The sequence below is a fragment of the Terrapene carolina genome, unplaced genomic scaffold, assembly GCF_002925995.2.
Source record: "Terrapene carolina triunguis isolate 2854851 unplaced genomic scaffold, T_m_triunguis-2.0 Scaffold231, whole genome shotgun sequence".
NCBI lineage: Eukaryota > Metazoa > Chordata > Testudines > Emydidae > Terrapene > Terrapene triunguis.
In genome coordinates, this window is record NW_020664582.1 from 2,812,504 (window position 1) to 2,829,698 (window position 17,195).

At 43.0% G+C, this 17,195-nt stretch overlaps 1 protein-coding gene across 3 annotated transcripts in view; it reads right to left on the minus strand.

Annotated features, from left to right (window-relative positions):
• Positions 1 to 544: 544 nt before the first annotated feature.
• COL26A1 (collagen type XXVI alpha 1 chain) overlaps positions 545 to 17,195 on the minus strand; it is a 209,459-nt gene continuing 192,808 nt past the window's right edge. For 2 of the 3 annotated variants that reach the window (XM_026656474.2, XM_026656472.2), the window contains exons 10-14: positions 16,387 to 16,449; positions 12,171 to 12,215; positions 10,201 to 10,245; positions 8,971 to 9,055; positions 545 to 4,349 (exon numbers count right to left, since the gene is read on the minus strand). In XM_026656474.2, the coding sequence (XP_026512259.1) occupies positions 4,183 to 4,349; positions 8,971 to 9,055; positions 10,201 to 10,245; positions 12,171 to 12,215; positions 16,387 to 16,449 (405 nt within the window). In that variant the 3' untranslated portion in view covers positions 545 to 4,182. The remainder of the gene's footprint in view (positions 4,350 to 8,970; positions 9,056 to 10,200; positions 10,246 to 12,170; positions 12,216 to 16,386; positions 16,450 to 17,195) is intronic. The other variant, XM_026656475.2, reaches the window with a different exon arrangement.

Consider the following 17,195-nt stretch of genomic DNA (forward strand, 5'->3'; position numbering starts at 1 on the left):
TTACACAGAGATGGTAAAATGCATATGCCCAGGCTAAAATGAATCTTAGTATCCCGCCTAAGATGGAAAATGTGGTTGGAGTGGTTTATTTAGTCACAAATATCATTAATGTCAACATATGAGGTTATGTTCACCTTTATAACTTTTTTTTTTAAACTAAGACTGCACCACAATGTGGTCTAATTGATTTACTAGTGAAGAATTAAACCCTAGTCCAGTGACAATGTCCACACTATATGGTCCTATCGTTACCCAGATTAAAGATACAGTACCACATTAATAGATAGATGTAGCTAAGGCCTGGTCTACACTGGGGGGGTGGGGAGGGGAGAGGAATCGATCTAAGTTAAGCAACTTCAGCTACGTGAATAACGTAGCTAAAGTCGACTTACTTAGACCTACTCACCACAATGTCTTCACTGCGGTGAGTCGACTGCTGCCGCTCCCTCGTTGACTCTGCCTGCGCCTCTCGCAGCGGTGGAGTACAGGAGTCGACGGGAGAGCGCTCGGGGGTCGATTTATCGCATCTAGACTGGACGCGATAAATCGACCCCCGCTGGATCGATCACTGCCCGCCGATCCGGCGGGTAGTGTAGACATACCCTTAGCAAACAAGGAGTGTTGGGAGCAAAGAATTACATAGGTCTTCATAGAAATCTGTGAAAGTTGGTAATTAAAATGATGTTGCAATCTGAACCTAAACCTGCCTTCTGACAGTCAATCTGCTAGGATTAATTGCAAACCATTTCAATTAACTTTTTCATTTTACCACCAAGTTGTTCTGAATAATTTAATTAAAACCCAGCACGCTAGTCAAATGTGAATCAACTAAAGGGATTACTCATCAAGCTAATGCAATTGTTTTTTAATTCCCAAATACTAAATTGTGGGAACAAAAACTGTCCCCTTTAACTCATTTGGGGGACTCCAAAATTTCAAGGAACTACTAATTGAACCCATACTGCATAATATCTCTCCCCCTTCCCAAATTCCATCCGACAGCCATGGGATTGTCAAAACAGAATATTGATATTTCCCCTTTTAAATATCAGGTTGGAGGGTTGTTTGGCTTTGCCTCTGGGTCCTGCTATGGGAAAACTCTTTCCTAGTGATCAGATGAAATGCAGCTCAAACCAGCATGACCAGCTTAAATCTTTTGACCAAACTGTGATTTCCCATCATGTCTCAGGAACCAATTTCCAGAACACTTACTACTAGACGTGAGGGTAGTTAGTTAGCATTCTGCCTGGTAATACGTGCAGGATGGGACCCCAGATTATCTATCAACAGAAGTGACCAGGCACCTCTTGTAAATTTCTAACCACTGGGTGACTTATAAAAGCGTGTTGTAGTCGTCAAGTTTTTCTTAAAAGGAAACAGGTCAAAGACCAAAACTAGTGCAAATATGGCATGGCTGTGTTATAAAACAGCTGTCCCTCAACAAGACTTCATGGTCTAAATTCCCTTTATACAACTCCATTCCACCTCCGTCAGTGAATGGAAGAAAATGTTCACAGGGCTTTTGTTGTTTGTCTACCAGATGTCTTGGTATAGTTGTGCTCTTTGCATTCGTATTTGCATTTAGACTGAGAGATGGCTGCCAACTATTTCTAAAAGATACGGATCTCATTCAGAATTGTTTATATACACACAGTCACTGGATGTAGCCTGGGGCTTACAACTAACATCTCTTCTGAAGGCCTTATTTTATTGTCCTAGAAGTCATACCAGGATGTGACCATTGCTCTCGATCAATGCCTTACTGATATTGACAACCCATTTTATTCTCTCCGGGCTGGGTTATGATGCAGGTAAACAGGGAGCAATATCAAAGATACAACTCCCCCAGAATGTACTGTACACAGCTGCACAGGAGACTGAAACAGCTGCTCTTTATGGTTGCATCTCCTAAAGCGTTGCATTGACTTTAAAGTTCTTTGAAGTCTCTCATGGCTTATGGGGAATAGCACCTGATTGTATTTTGCTTTGCCTCCCCAGCAGTCCTCCACATTTTGGGCTGATTTGGCTTGCCTAATGACTACCTTAAATGGATCCAAGCACGGACAGAACTATACCCCTTGACTATGGAATGCAGCCTTAGTTGTTATCCCCAATTCCTAGTCTGTGCCAGAATTCAAAAGTACGTTAAGGAAATAAATTTACTGCAGCTTTTGGCCCTTCAGTGGCTGTTTATATTGTACCGCATGGGGAGATTTCGCTAAGAGGACCCCATTATCAGCTCAAGATGTTGCTTTTGTTTGTTAGGAACATATGCTATCAGCCTCCCCCTTCGCCTAGTCTTTGTAAAATGGTGGTAGTTTAAAGATATAAATCTATTCACTTGGGGTGGGTTTTAAACTATTTGTGGCTGGTGATGCAATACTGTCTAGAGGCCGGATATGGATGTTTTGATATAGTTATTGGTATCTTTGTAGACAGAGATTGTGTGTGCACATGTACATACATAAATATCTCACACTTTTTAAAATTAGTGTTCGGCTAAGCCAGACTGAAAGCACCAGAGCCCGAACCCCTTATTCTAGGCACAGACTACATCCACTGGCAGTGCAGATTCCAGTTTTCAGCATTCCACATGCCTCCATCCTGACCTGGGAGGACTACCTTTAGCAGTAAGAGGGTACTTCTGTCTCTATGGGCCATTCAGCTCTCTCTGTTGAGGTTGCCAACAAAGGGGCTAATAAATTGCAATGGTGGCTTTTAGATGTAGATACAGTTTGCACTAGGAACGAGCCCGAGTGATGCTATGAATTTACTTAAGCCACCAAATAGAGACACAACAACATTTGTTCACTAGTGCCTTGGAGAGGATTTGAACCAGTGACTGAACAGTGAAAAATTCTGCAACCTGTTATCAGTTGCTTTGGTCATTCAATCCCGCTATTAAAAAAAAGTAAATTAATTGTCTACATGAATAACATTAACTTGTCCAATTTGATTGGACAGCAGGTGTGAAATTTCTGTTCCCCCAACAATAAGAGCTATTGCAAAAAGTAAAATGATTGAACATTTCACTGCAAGATCACAAGACAAGCCACTGGCAAGAGTCTAATCCTTCTACTGTGTTTTGCCAACACACCGCCTCCAGATTCAAACCAGTAGGAGATGGTGGATACTTTTAAAAATACCCACAATTGAAAGAAAGCTATATCAATAGTTCCAGCTTATGATCTAAAGCCGGGTAAATACTGCAAAACATTTTCAGTGCATATTTATTCCTAATAAGAAATTAATTTTTCTTGGCTATGTTTATACCTATTTTGTGTTCACTTTATGCAAACTTTCATACAATTTTGTCTTGCTTGCTATGAATGTTTGCAAAAAGAATGTTGATCTTGAATATGCATGAAAAGCAAATTTTACATTCTGTAATTATTTATACCAGAAACCTGATTGCACGAACAGCTTACTATCAGGGAACAGAAGGAATACCAGAAGGTCTATATGACACCATTCACACAACCAGTCAACACAGCTCAACTCCCTGATTTTAAATTTCAATCAGAAAGCCCAAGAGTAAATGAAATTTGCCAAAGATTGTGAATAGCCAGCACATCTGAGACAAATCATGATCTGTTGAAAGACACGCCATAAAGAGAGATGAAATTTGTCAAATAAGTGATTAGTTCTTAATTTTTCACTCTACTCTTTAAAAAGAAACATTTCCATGGTTTTAGTGGAGTTCTGAAAAGGGTATCTTCAAGTGGAAATTATAGTGTGAAAACAAAAAACTTGGTGCCATCTGGTTATTTTTAAACATAATAGTATAATGTTGCTCAGGGCTTTTGCTCTTAGCTAGGGTAGAACTGAATGATGTCTGAGCCAGCTATGCAGTCTTTTAAACAAATAATTTGTGAGGGGGAGGATCAAGCCCCTTGAAGAGGGCTGGGGGGTATCCATTTCCAGGGATAGTTTTTAAGAATACCTGCCATTTGGTGTATTCTGAAGTAGGGGGGAAAAGAGGAATTGCTCTTCATAAGAATCTTTGAGCTACAGTTAAGACATTCCCTGCAATAATGGTTTAGCAGTGTCCAAGCAAGGAAACCCTACTGCTAACCCAGCAGCTTCCTACCCACTTCCTTCTGCACACGGTGGTTACGCACTAGGATACTGTATCTTTAATCAGTGAATGGGCTTTAGAATGCACAAATGCTCCTCTTTCATTCAGTTGCTTTTCCTTTTGGCTTCGGTGTCCTCCAGCAGCGAAGCGAGGATCTGATAGGGCTGGGGCCGCTGCTCAGGACCACCACGTTTGATCTTGATGCTCGTTCGTAGAGAGGAGCCTAGGATCACTTCCTGCCCTGAGCCCGGTTCCATGGAAGATAAAGAATCTGAAAGGAGATCAAGCCAAGGGAGAGTTTATTTAATAGGCGGGGCAGGGTAAGGAGCAAATGTACAGTGCTGAAGGCCTGAGTGGTACCTATTAAAGAGAAAACAAAGTCCTTGTCCTTCCCTTCAATGTCCCCTCTCCCTTCACTTTTCTTTCCATTTAGCTGGTGCGCTCCTACCTAACTCCTCACTTCCCAAAACAAAAAAAGGGAACTAACATGACCTTTGCCACTATCCCCTTGCTCACGCCGCTTGTGTAGCATACCCCTTCCCCTGTTTCTTTGTAGATTGTAAGCTCTTTGGGGAAGGGACTGCCTACTACTCTGTTTGTACAGCGCCTAGCACAATGGGGTTTGTTCTCAGCTGATCCATAGGCAGCTCCATAATAAACACAATTAATCCTAACAGCAGTGCCTTGTGGTCCTTAGTTGTCAGCAGTTATAGAAGTGCCAAAGGTCATTTAAACATTCATTGAGCAAACATTAAGATTCAACACTCCTGAGGAGTTACCAAGTATCACTACACACGTTATAGATGGGGAAACCAAGGCACAGAGCGGTGATGGCCTAGATGACATCCTGAGGTCCCTTCCAACCCCGATAGTCTATGATTCTATGTGACTTACCCCAGGTCACACAGCTAATTAGCGACCACTGGCAATAAATCCCAGCAGTCTGGTCTCCCAGCACCTTAGACACCGGCCCAGGCTTCCTCTTATGGCAAGGAGCCTTTCTACAATGATCCTGCCCCATAAAGCTAATTGTACACGTGGTCTATGGCCACCGTCCTTTTCAAGTGCTTAGACATGCAAATCCATAATGCTGACTCTTCAATGTTAATGCCGCCGTTTCTTTTCCTTTTGCACTCAGTAATGGACACTTGTTTGTTTCAATGCCAAGAGCCCAGCCTTCCTAGCCAGACCTCCAGCGCTGGGCTGCTCACATCACGCAGTATTTCCAATTCAAGCGGGTACCCCAGTGCAGAGGGATTTGTGCTGCGCTAGCTGGAAATAAGCATTGCCAAAAGTGGGCTTTTCCTGTGTCCTGCTGTTCTGTTCTGTAGGGCTGGTTAAGCCGCTCTGATTATCTCAAGCTTCCATCCTGTTGCGTGGGGAAAGGTTTTTGTTGGTATGTTTTGCTTTGTTGCTTGGGTGGTGGTTTTGGTTTCCAAAACCACGTGGATTCTGGCGCTTTGTCTGACAATGATAGCATGCAATTGGCATTTCGGCTTGGGGCTCCTGCACAGAAGTCATGGCAAAAATCTCAGTGCCCACAGCGGGAGCAGGGTCGGATCCTTAGCGCCAGCCGATTAAAATTGTGGGGTGGCCTCACAGCTTGGGGGCTCTGTCTGCTCAATAAAAATCAATTTCACTACAATGGAACCGCTGCATGCAAACAGATCTTTCTTTGCACTCTGTGGTTGTACTAATGTAATGAAAGACTCTGGTTTTGACCCTACGCAGCTTCCAGCATTCAACCCAGGGCCGGCTCTAGGTTTTTTTTGCCGCCCCCAAACAAAAAAAACACCAACAACCTCCCGGAATGCCGTGCTTGGTTTGCTGGTGCCTAGAGCCGGTCCTGATTCAACCTTTTCTTTGGCCTGAAAGAGTGGACAAGAAGGGTCTACAATACCAATTCTTTATAAAAATAGATTAGTTGGGAAATTTAAGACGAATTAAATCCCTTTGTCACTGTAACACAAAGCTTTGTCTTGCAGCATGAATGGCAAATTCTGTGCAATAACCAGATCTGGCTTCCAGGCCAGTTTTAGATGCAATTTACGTTATTGGTCTTAATCTATAAAGCCTACATTGCTCTAGGTCCTGCTAACCTTAACTGTCTCCCAGCAGTTGAGATCAATGGTGGTGCTTGAGCTAATTAATTTAAATGTCTGGGAGCAGGACTGGCCCTCAACTCTAGACCTTGCTTTCCCCTCTCTGATCAGACAGCCTGTACGCTGAAGCCTGTTTGTGGAGGCCTTTCCCATTGAGTTGTTGTGTGTGGGGGGGGGTGGCAGCCTTTAATTGACGCAGGGTCTATTTTGTGATGTATTTACGTTTTTAAATTGTACATAAACAGAGACTGAGGCAAAGTTTGGAAATTAAGTATAAATACAATTCCTATACTGGTAAATCACCCGTTAACCGACACTATTACACTGCTATAAAATCTGTGTGGAGCAGACCAAGCCAAAACGTTAATCAATTCACTCAACTTGCTGGGCCCAGTTTTCCATTGCCCTGCACCGTCAAGTCATTCACACCAATGCCAAGCGGGTGTTAAAATGCTGCCATTCCCCTTTCATAGTACTTTACGCTAGTATAAATGGATGCACAAGGTAAAGGGCACTGGAGAGTCACACCCAATGCAAAGTGCTTGGAGCTTTAGGCTGCCTGCATATTCTTCAAAAGGAAAGTGGCCGTACAAAGCATGCTGGATTGTGCTAGTGCAGGCCTATGCAAGTCCTGAGGTGATGCGATCACTGGTAATGCTGAGGTTGTCAAGTGCTCATGTTCTAGCCGTGCTGTAAATATTTTGCAAATTCCTTCTCTCGCCGAACGATCAAGTACATTCCCCAGGGTGCTGACCAGCTGGGAGGGCGAGTAACTATTCCTGCTGTCGGATTGGCTTAGAACATCTTAATGGCCTCAACTTTAAGGCAGTTGTGTATCAAATTAATTTTAAATCTTATGTTGAGAGAATAACAGGCCTATATCAAGCCCTACATTTTCTGGCTACCTTCTTGACTTTGTGTGGCCCCAGGAAGAGCACAAACGTCGATACCGTGGATTTCCTTCCGCATAATCTCTTGCTCGCCTCCCTGGTGCTTGAACCCTACATTCCCCCTCCCTCCTTTTCTTAGTTCTTTGTATTATGGTTGCACCTAGAAGCTCTAATTACAAGGCCCTGACTGTGCTATTCAAATACAGGGTGAAAAACAGTCCCTGTCCAGAAGAGAGGCAAAAAATGTGAGTAACAAGTCAGGAGGAAGGGGGGTGGGGAGGACAAGGCAAACAAATACATTCACGGGTTACATTTCCAAAAGTGCTTAAGTCCTATTTTAGAAAGTGACAGGGATTTAGCAGCCTGAGTTTCATTGACTTTCAATAAGACACATGCTTTAAGCGCCTAAGTCACTTTGGTACAGTTGAAAATTTCACAGAAGCCATATAACTATCAGAAGTCCCCATGGGCTGTTATCTGTTGCCAGTTTCACAAAGACGGCCCCGTGGGAGTGGATCTTGCAGAGAGATTTGAAAGAGGGCAAAGCAGTGCCTCGCTTTATGGACGAGGCGAGGACAAGAGTGCCAGCAGCACTGAAGGAAGTAAATGGTGCTTGGCCAAGAAGCATTTGTGTTGGTGCCAAAAACCCCAATCAACCTCTGAAAGGCACAGAGAGAACATAATCGTGAACAGATCCAAAACATTTCCCCCTTGCTCCGACCATTTCTGTAGGAAACAATTATGCAGAGCAAGCTATGCATCTGTCAAGGCATTGGAGCCCCTGCCCCAAAGCAAGTGATTTCTCTTTGTTGCATCAGCAGCAGAGAAAACTCTGATGTGTGAGAATCAGAAAACCCGCTTTCCTCTGACGAAAGGCCTACTGCACTGGTGGGGAGGGAAATGGCTCCAACTGAATCACTCAAAATATTGAGTGCTTCATTTTAAATAGTAGGAACACGTGAGACACTAAGAGTTTCCAAAAATCAGTGTTCTCTGAATTTTAATCAGGGGAGCTGCCTGGATTATGGATTTGCAGGCCTGGCCCGTTCTAGGGTCCGTCAGACATGATGAATACTAAGAAGGCCAGACCCTCAGCTGATGTAAGTGAACAGGGGACTTTCGATTGATAGCAGCTGAGGGTCTGGTCCAAAGACTCTGCAAGGAGAACATTTTTGTAGCGGTTCCATGAAGCAGAACACAACACGGCTTGATCTGCTGCTGAGCTGGCTCTGTACTACTGATTATAATACAAATGTGTCGGTGGGGCGTATTATGCACTAGTGCAGGGGTCGGCAACCTTTCAGAAGTGGTGTGCCGAGTCTTCATTTATTCACTCTAATTTAAGGTTTCACGTGCCAGTCATACATTTTAACGTTTTTAGAAGGTCTCTTTCTATAAGTCTACAATATATAACTAAACTATTGTTGTATGTAAAGTAAATAAGTTTTTTAAAACGTTTAAGAAGCTTCATTTAAAATTAAATTAAAATGCAGAGCCCCCTGGACCGGTGGCCAGGACCCGGGCAGTGTGAGTGCCACTGAAAATCAGCTCGCGTGCCGCCTTTGGCACATGTGCCATAGGTTGCCTACCCCTGCACTAGTGTAAAGACAGAGTAACTCCAGTGACGCTGACAGCTGTAGGTGCTCAATGTGTAAAACTCAGCCACTTTAGTCACCTCATTATGGATTTGGAGCCTAACTTTAGACACCTACTTTTAAAATCAGCTACTGTGCTGAACCAGCAGTGAGCCCTCGCATCCAGCAGCTCATTGAGAGAGCAGGTGAAAAGAAGAGTCATATTCTAGGAGTCTAGAACTAGCCAATTCTAGAGCTGTTAGATGGATGTCACTCTGTTCCCACACTAACTTCTCCAGAAAAGCCACAGACTGAGATACACTCACCATGAATTCCTATCATATGCTCTAGAATTAACACCCTCTCGGCTAAAATCTTCAGGGCTTCTCGAAGTTGCTGAACTCCTTCTCCCTGCAAGAAGGAAAAAACAAAACCTCTGTATGTGTCGACAGCATAGGTACATTATTTATTTAAGTTTATAATGCAATCCTCCAAGGCTACAACGCTAATGTAGCCCCTGAAACCGCTAATGATTTCATAAAACAAAACCGGGTTGCAAATCTGTGGAGAATAGGGAGATGTCTCTCTAAACATCCAAAGGAAAGCAATGAGGCACAAAGCCTCAATTATAAACCCAAATTCTGGCATCTCTAAAATTTTGGAGAGGTTTGGAGCCAGATCCAAAATTTTCAGCTGGCTCTTATTTCCATAATGGGCCAAACCAATCGCCGTGCAAATCTGAACATTGTCAAACTGTGAGGCTTGGAGTCAAACTCTGTGGCTTGTGCCCGTTTCCACAGTCCACTGCACTATTTACTTTACAATTAAAATATTCCTTGCTAAGCAGATCTGACATTTGTTCTGAGCATCACTTGGGTGGGCCTGGCTTTCCCTGCACTGACATTGTACCACCAAACTGAAAAATGTCGCAAGAAACCCTTTTGCTGCTATTTTGTGAAATTATCTCGGTAGTAGTGTGGGTTTGGGGAAGAGTGTTGTCTGGGTCTCAAGTATCTTACTCTTGATTATCAGCAGGCAAGCAGAAAAAACAAAATCAGATCTTGTCAAGGGGCCATATTCTACAGATATGGGATCAGCTAGGTAGGAAGGATGGTCTAGTTGATAAAGCACTGGGCAATGACGCAAGATTCCCAGCTCAGTCACTGCCTTCCTTGTCACCTTGGGCAAGTCTCTTAATCTACCCTGGGCCACAGTTCCCCATCTGTAAAATAGGGATAATAGCACTGCCCTCTCTCTCTCTCTCACAGGGGTGCGGTAAGGATATATATCCATTAATACTTGTGTGGCACTCAGACACTGATCAAGCCAAAAACATTTGGATCCAGATTTTGAACATGCCAGTGCCCATGGATATTTGAAGCCAAGATTAATGCCACCTGCATCAGCTGCCCTTTTATCTTTGCAATCCCCCCCACTCCTCCATTTACATTACCGGGAGTCCTGCACACAGAACAAGGACAGGGTATGGTCCCAAGGGGAGTAAACACTCTTTTTACCAAGAGACAAACCAGGCAGCAGTAAAAGTGTTTTCTTACATCAGCCCCTTTATCTCCTTCTTCACCCTTCTTGCCTGGTTCACCCTAAGATGAGAGAAACAAATTTCCATGTAAACGAGGAGATTTGCTATCCAAAGTCATTCAAATCCTCTCCCTCAAAAAAGCCCCATCAGCAGAAAGCAAATTGAAATCACGATGTGTGTCATCTGTTCGTTTAGACAGGGTCAAATTCAGCTCCTGCTGGCGGGGGGAGTGTCTACCCATTTACACCACAGCTGAACTTGGCCCAGGGCGACCTGAGCTATATGATGTTTGCATTGCAACGAACCATTGTCTGATGGCTGCGGCCAGAGACCTCAACCAAAACCATGTGCGTATCGTGAGGCTTTCCCCGTAAGCAACGCTTAACTCCCTACTGGTTTTAGTGTAAACTAGAACCACCTCCAAACATGCACACTTTGCCTCTACATTTATTTTTCCAGAAAAATCCATATCCACTACGCAAGAGTCCCGTTAATTAGCCACATCACCCTCCACCTCTCTACAAGATGCTCATTACATTTCTACTGAAGAAAGATCCCTAGTTATTGCGACAGTTTGTCTGACATTCCCCTGCTGCCCACTCATCTAATCAGGAAGTGTCTGCATTTCCCAAGCAGCAGATGGCATACACAGAGTAAACCACAAGCTAAATAAAGAGCAATGGAAAGGTCCACGAACTGCTGAGTAAGGTGGCTGGGATTAGAGCTTGGCTCCTCAGCAACGTTGGGCCTGGCAGAGATATTTAAAGCAGAGCAAGATAGTAGTAGAGATGGGAGAGAACCATGTCAGGCAAAACAAGAGCCCTCTTAACCTCCCCCGCCCCACAACATTTCCACCCAAACTCAAACTGAACCCAACTCTTGGTTGGATTCACTCGCTTCTCCCTAATATTTTTTGTTTTTACCAGAACTGCACGTGTAAATGTGGTCTTAGCTTGAGAGATGTTGTTCCAGAGGATTCCCAGCCTGCCCAGAAGCTGGTAGTCCCAGAACTAGTGGGAGAAAGCCTGTTCGAGAGATTTCCAGCCCAGTCTTGCAGATAAAGGAGGTTTGGAGAGTTCAGGCTTGCTGGTGGAATTGGGATGGCTTAGCCACAGGGCAGATGGTCTGTCCAGAGTTCCAACATGGGAGGCAGCTTTAGAGTCCTGTCAACAGGAGACCTGGTAGGAGGCAGCTCCTGTGGGGCGGCGCTGAACTAGCATGTCCTTCCTGCTTCACTGGCCATGACCCCTTCCTGATCATTGCCGCCCACCTGTGCCCCCTCCCCGGCAATAGGAAGGTTTCATCCACCTTGCCACAGCCCCTCTCAACCCTCTTCGTGCCAGCAGGAGGTTACCAGGCTGGCTTCCTGCTGAGCCTGGAAGCACTTTGCAGCAGAGACCGAACAAAAAGACGGTTCGTACAGCACCCAGCACACCGGAGTTGTGATTCATGACTGGGTCCATTAGGCACTGCCACAATACAGATAACAAGTATAGACGCTAGAGCAAATCTGGCCTCATCAGGGTAAAGCAGAGGTGGTACGTCAGATCTATCTTCTGCACAAATCTTTTGCTACCAATTTTTCACTCCTGAGGGAAGAGCTATGGTTGGTGGAACACTTCTCTTAACAGGCTCTTTTTGCTAGACTACTAGCCCCACTCCTAGATCCAGCAAAGAGAGAGAGAAGACCTATGAGATCATGCAGTCGAGCTCCTCAACCCCAGGCAGGTACAGGGTATTTTCTACTGCTTTGTCCACTTGACTCTAAAGCGTAGCACTAAAATGCAGTGTTTCATTTCCACAGATCTCGGAGATACTGTCTCCTGACCTGGATGTTGTATTAGCATCCAGAGAGAACTACTTGTACCAGCCACAGTCCAGCCAGGTGGTATTTAAGGTGCTGGACATGACATACACCCGCACCCCGTTTCTGTGTGTGTGTCTGTCTCTCTGTCACGCATGCGCGCGCACACACACTTCACTTACAGGCAGTCCCTTATTGCCCCTCTCTCCAGACAGACCTGCTTGCCCCTGTTGGAAATAAAGCAAGTGTCATTTTTTCCCCATTTGATAACAAAATTTAATTTTACCAGTGGAATTAAAATGGCTTAACAAATAAACTCATGAGACAGCGTGGAAGTTCTTTTCCCTCAATTTTATTGCTTTCAGCATTCAAGCAAGCAGCAAAATGGGTAATCTCTCTCAAGCACTAGTTCTGAATTCTCTCAACATTTGGGGAAGTTTGGTTCAGGATCTCAGGCCGATCTTTGTAAAATGGATTTGCATCCTCTTGAACTTCAGAGAAGTCAACTAAGTTAAAGCGGGGAGAAATTTGACCCTAGAGTTTTCCCCCCAAATACAACATTCTTCCATATAGTATAATGGATAGGCTAAGACTGCGCCATTGAACAAAAGACTGCAATATCTAATTAGGATTTTCCCTTAAAACTCCATCACATACCCTTTTAGTTGTCTTCTGCACACATGCTCATCCTCTTATCCACAACTAGAACTACTAAATTTCTCTGCATAGATTTTTTTGATGAAAAATGGCTTTTTGAATTAGACAATTTTTTTTTTCATAATTTTCATATTCTAAATTTTCTGGGGCGGTTTTGGGTGAAACGATTCAAAACAACAGTTTCAAACCCATTTGAAAAATATTTGTTTTGATTCAAATAAAAAGGAATCAAAATGGCCATTTTTGTATTTCCTTTCCTCCACTGCCTTTTCCTCCCTTTCCCCTCTTTTTCCCCTCTGGAAAAGAGTAAAGTACCCCTAACATGAATTTTTTTAAATTTTAGATTGATTTCAAATTGGCTCAAAATTATTTTCTCAAGAAAATCTCAAAATTTTCAAACGAATTGAAAAAAAACTTTCATTTCATTCTAAATATTGTGCAGAATATAATTTCCATTTTCTGACCTGCTATAGCCACCCCTTCCACATCCCCCTTTTTGGGGGGGGGGGGGCCTGCTATGAACCGTCCAGCTGGATGTAGGATTTTGCATTTGCCAGAAAATTAGAGCTGCCTTTTCATATATATATATTTTTTTCCAACTGTTGCTTCACTGGTTTTATATGAAGAACCAATTCGGAACAAGATACTATATCAAAAACACTGCATTAGAGAGACCTGTGCGACACTTGGTGACAACTGCTGGCAGAACTATATACTGATGAGAAGGAGAAAATATAATAAGGCCCAACTGTCCCCACTGAAAGGATATGAGTTGCTTAGATCCTGCATTGGGTGAATCAGGCCGTAGCAATTCACTGAACTAAGGTGGCAGGAGATACATTGTTGGAACAATTTACCAAGGGTCATTGTGGATTTTCCATCGTTGACAATTTTTAAATTGAGATTGGATGTTTCTTCTAACAGTTCTGCTCTAGTCATTATGTTGGGGAAGTTGTACGGTCTGTGTTATAGAGGAGGTCAGACTAGATGATCACAATGTTCCCCCCTCCTGGCCTTGGAATCTATGAATCAAGACATCTTGTTTATTCTCAAATATTGATAGTAAGATGGGCCCCTCCCGGTTGTTCTGCTCTGGCCTTCATCAGCTTACACAGTCTCTGCACTTTGTCCATGTGATGCCAACACTAATTCAAAGGTGCAGCATGCACTTCCCCCTACAGACTGATGATAAAAGCAGCGTGGGTGACCAGGGATTTCATGACCATAAGCCAGCTGATATTATCTGTGTTAAAAAGCCTGCACAATGTCTAGATTGATCTTTCATTGACTTGGAAAGAACATTTATATGGGTGAACAATAGGTAAGAACATAAGAACGGCCATACTGGTTCAAATCAATGGTCCATCTAGCCCAGTGTCCTGTCTTCTGACTGGCCAGTGCCAGATGCTTCAGAGGGAATGAACAGAACAGGGTAATTTTGAGTGATCCAGCCCCAGTCATACAGGCCCAGCTTCTAGCAGTTGGAGGTTTAGGGTCACCCAGAGCATGGGATTGCATCCCTGACCATCTTGGCTAATAGCCATTGATAGCCCTATTCTCCATGAACTCATCTAATTCTCTTTTGAACCCAATTGTACTTCTGGCCTTCACAACATCCCATGGCAATAAGTTGCACAGGTTGACTGTGCATTGTGTGAAGAAATAGTTCCTTTTGTTTGTTTTAAACCTGCTACCTATTAATTTCATCAAGTAACCCCTAGTTCTTGTGCTGTGTGAAAGGGTAAAAAACACTTTCCTATTTACTTTCTCAATACCATGTCATACACACCATCCTATATAGAAATGTTATTTTCTTCTGCCAATGAAAGCTTTAACTACTGCTTTGCCATTCATCTATAACAGAGCTAGTTGGAAAATGGAGTTCCCATTCCCCAGGAAATTCCAAAATTGTGGTTTTGTTCCAAAACAAAACAAAAAGTAGAAATTTCAAACTAACTTATAGAATGGAAATTAAACAATTTCTATTTATCAAAACAAAACAGTTTTTTTCTAATGTTGAAATGTTGTTATATTTATTATATATAAATAGTCAAAATGAAATGAAACAAAACATCTGATATTTTTCCAAATGAAATGAGTCAAAGAATTTTTTAGATGTTTTCCCATCAAACTTCATCAAAATAGACATTTTCATGTCAAATATTTCAGTTTCAACACAACTGTTCCACTGAAAATTTTTCAGCCAGCTCTAATCTGTAATATTTAGCAATGGCGTAAACTATGGAATTAAGCCACCTATAAAAAAGTCAAATGTCTAGTTACATACAGAGCTCTCTTCATAAATAAAAGTGGCCTTCACTGAAAACTGAAATAAACATCTAATAGAGAGAAGCAGTATTTGGTAGCTAGGTCTGAAAGACCACTACATTTATCAGCAACCTCTGTGTCTTATTTGCTTTCAGTGTGTGTATTGTACAATCTAGTTTGAATTGTTGTTGTTGCCCTAATGTAAAATCTGGAGTGATGCAGGTTAAGCCTGTCACTAGTTATGCTCATGGGCTTGGAGAGTCTCCAAGCTCATCTGAAACTAATCAAACTCCATTTGGCATTTGCCTTTCTAAGCCCTCACAAACATTGTTCTGCCCTTCAGACTGAAAAAAGCAAACAGAAGGGGGAAGATGGGAGAGAAATTGGCAAATGCAGATGATTTGTTTACCTGATTTGCCAGTAATGAGCTCCACCTAAATCTATATGCAGGTAATGCCTCTTTAAAGAAAGGAAATACATTAAGGCTGCAGCCACCTGACTCCTGCTATGGGCACATACTGGAAACTTAGCACTAAAACTTTTATGCAGCTTTCTTTCCTTTCCAGAACATGCTGCAAACACCATTAATGGTAACTTTTTCATTCTGTAGCTCCACTTTGTGGCCAAAATCTCCTCACAAGGATTCTCTCTCATCAATCCAGTTCCCCCAGTGCTAAGTTCTTAAAAGATTTCATTCTCAGCCCCTCCTAGAAGGGTCTCCGCAAGCCACCAATGGTCCACAGGCCATAGTCTGGCACAGTAAGTGACGGGCAGTCCTGAAGAGTTTTGGAGGACTGGTATAGCAGAAGCATCCAAAAGTTTAAATACTGCTTTGAACCTATTTAGTCTGCCTGGACACTGGGCTGGTAACCTGGTGAGAAGAGGCTCTCACATGTGGTTTTGGGGTTTTATTTTTTTGGGTATTTCCTAATCTTGGCCAGCTTGGAAACAACACTCAGCAAACTCCTCTTGCTGTATTTTGGGCATTAACACTTCTATGTCCTTGACAAAATGAGCAAGGATAGCGAGAACACGACAAAATGTGAAGTAAAAGCAAACATTTTAAGAACATCATTTGACCCTGAAAAATGGCTCCGTTTCAGAATAGTTCTTATTCTCTCTAACATGCTTTGCCCTTCTTTTCCAGTCGCAACATGATAAACTGAGCTAAACCATCTAAAATGCTAGGTACTAAAGTGTTTATAGTAAAATCTGTTCCCAATAGACATTATGGATCAAGTGTTCACTACTCTGAAACTTTCAGAGGTAACTGATACCCTGTGAAAATAACATGTCCCCTCTGCCTGTGCAATGGTCTCCCTTACTGATTCTTGCATAATATTCTGAACTTACATTCACCTAGTCAGAGATGGTCCACTGACTTCAGTGGACCTATGTTGATTTCCACCATCTGAGGAGCTGGCCCAGAATTGGTTGTGAATCTTTACATGTGATAAAAAGTTTTAAACTTACTCTTTCTCCTCGATCTCCTTTGGAACCTTTCGGTCCAGGCTGTCCTGGAGAGCCCGGTACACCCTAGAGGGCAGATGCAGGATAAGAGGACATTAGTTTCCATTATGTATGTTTAATGGAACAGTAAACGAAGTCTCCAATTAACATCTTGCTGTTATTGTTAAAGATGCTGGGCTAGATTCTCTGCGGCCTGAGAACCTGCGTAGTGACTTACCCCGGGTGACGTGAGTGTAAAATGTGACTTTGTCTTTCTATCTTATGTGGCCCTGATCATCATAGCATCTTTAATGCACTTATCCGCATAACAACCCTGTGAGGCAGGGCAGTGCTATTATCCCTATTGTACAGATGGGAAACTGAGGCACAGAGAAGATAAGTGACTTGCCGAAGGTCACACAGGAAGTATGTGGCGAAGCATCCGATGATAGCATTTTGCACACTCTTTGCACAGGTGTAAATGACTTCACAAGATTCAAGACAGGGACCGTCAGCCATCATGGACCACACACCCACCTTCCAATGGTCTGGGGAGCTCTACAATTACATTTTGCACATTCAGGACAGTTGAACATGGGGAGTAGCCTGTCACGTGGCCCTTTCAAGGAAATGGTGCATCTGAATAACAAGGCCTGCAGGGGATGATTTATGAAGTCCATGCAGTCTTACAGGGAATCAAGGAAAAGATGCATCATAAAGGGCCTTCGGCAGTTTTGTGCACTTACAGCCCTCTCAGCTGGATCCTAGTGCATATGCACATATATTATTATTCTTTATTAGTTGTATTAACATAACATCTACGAGCCCGAGTC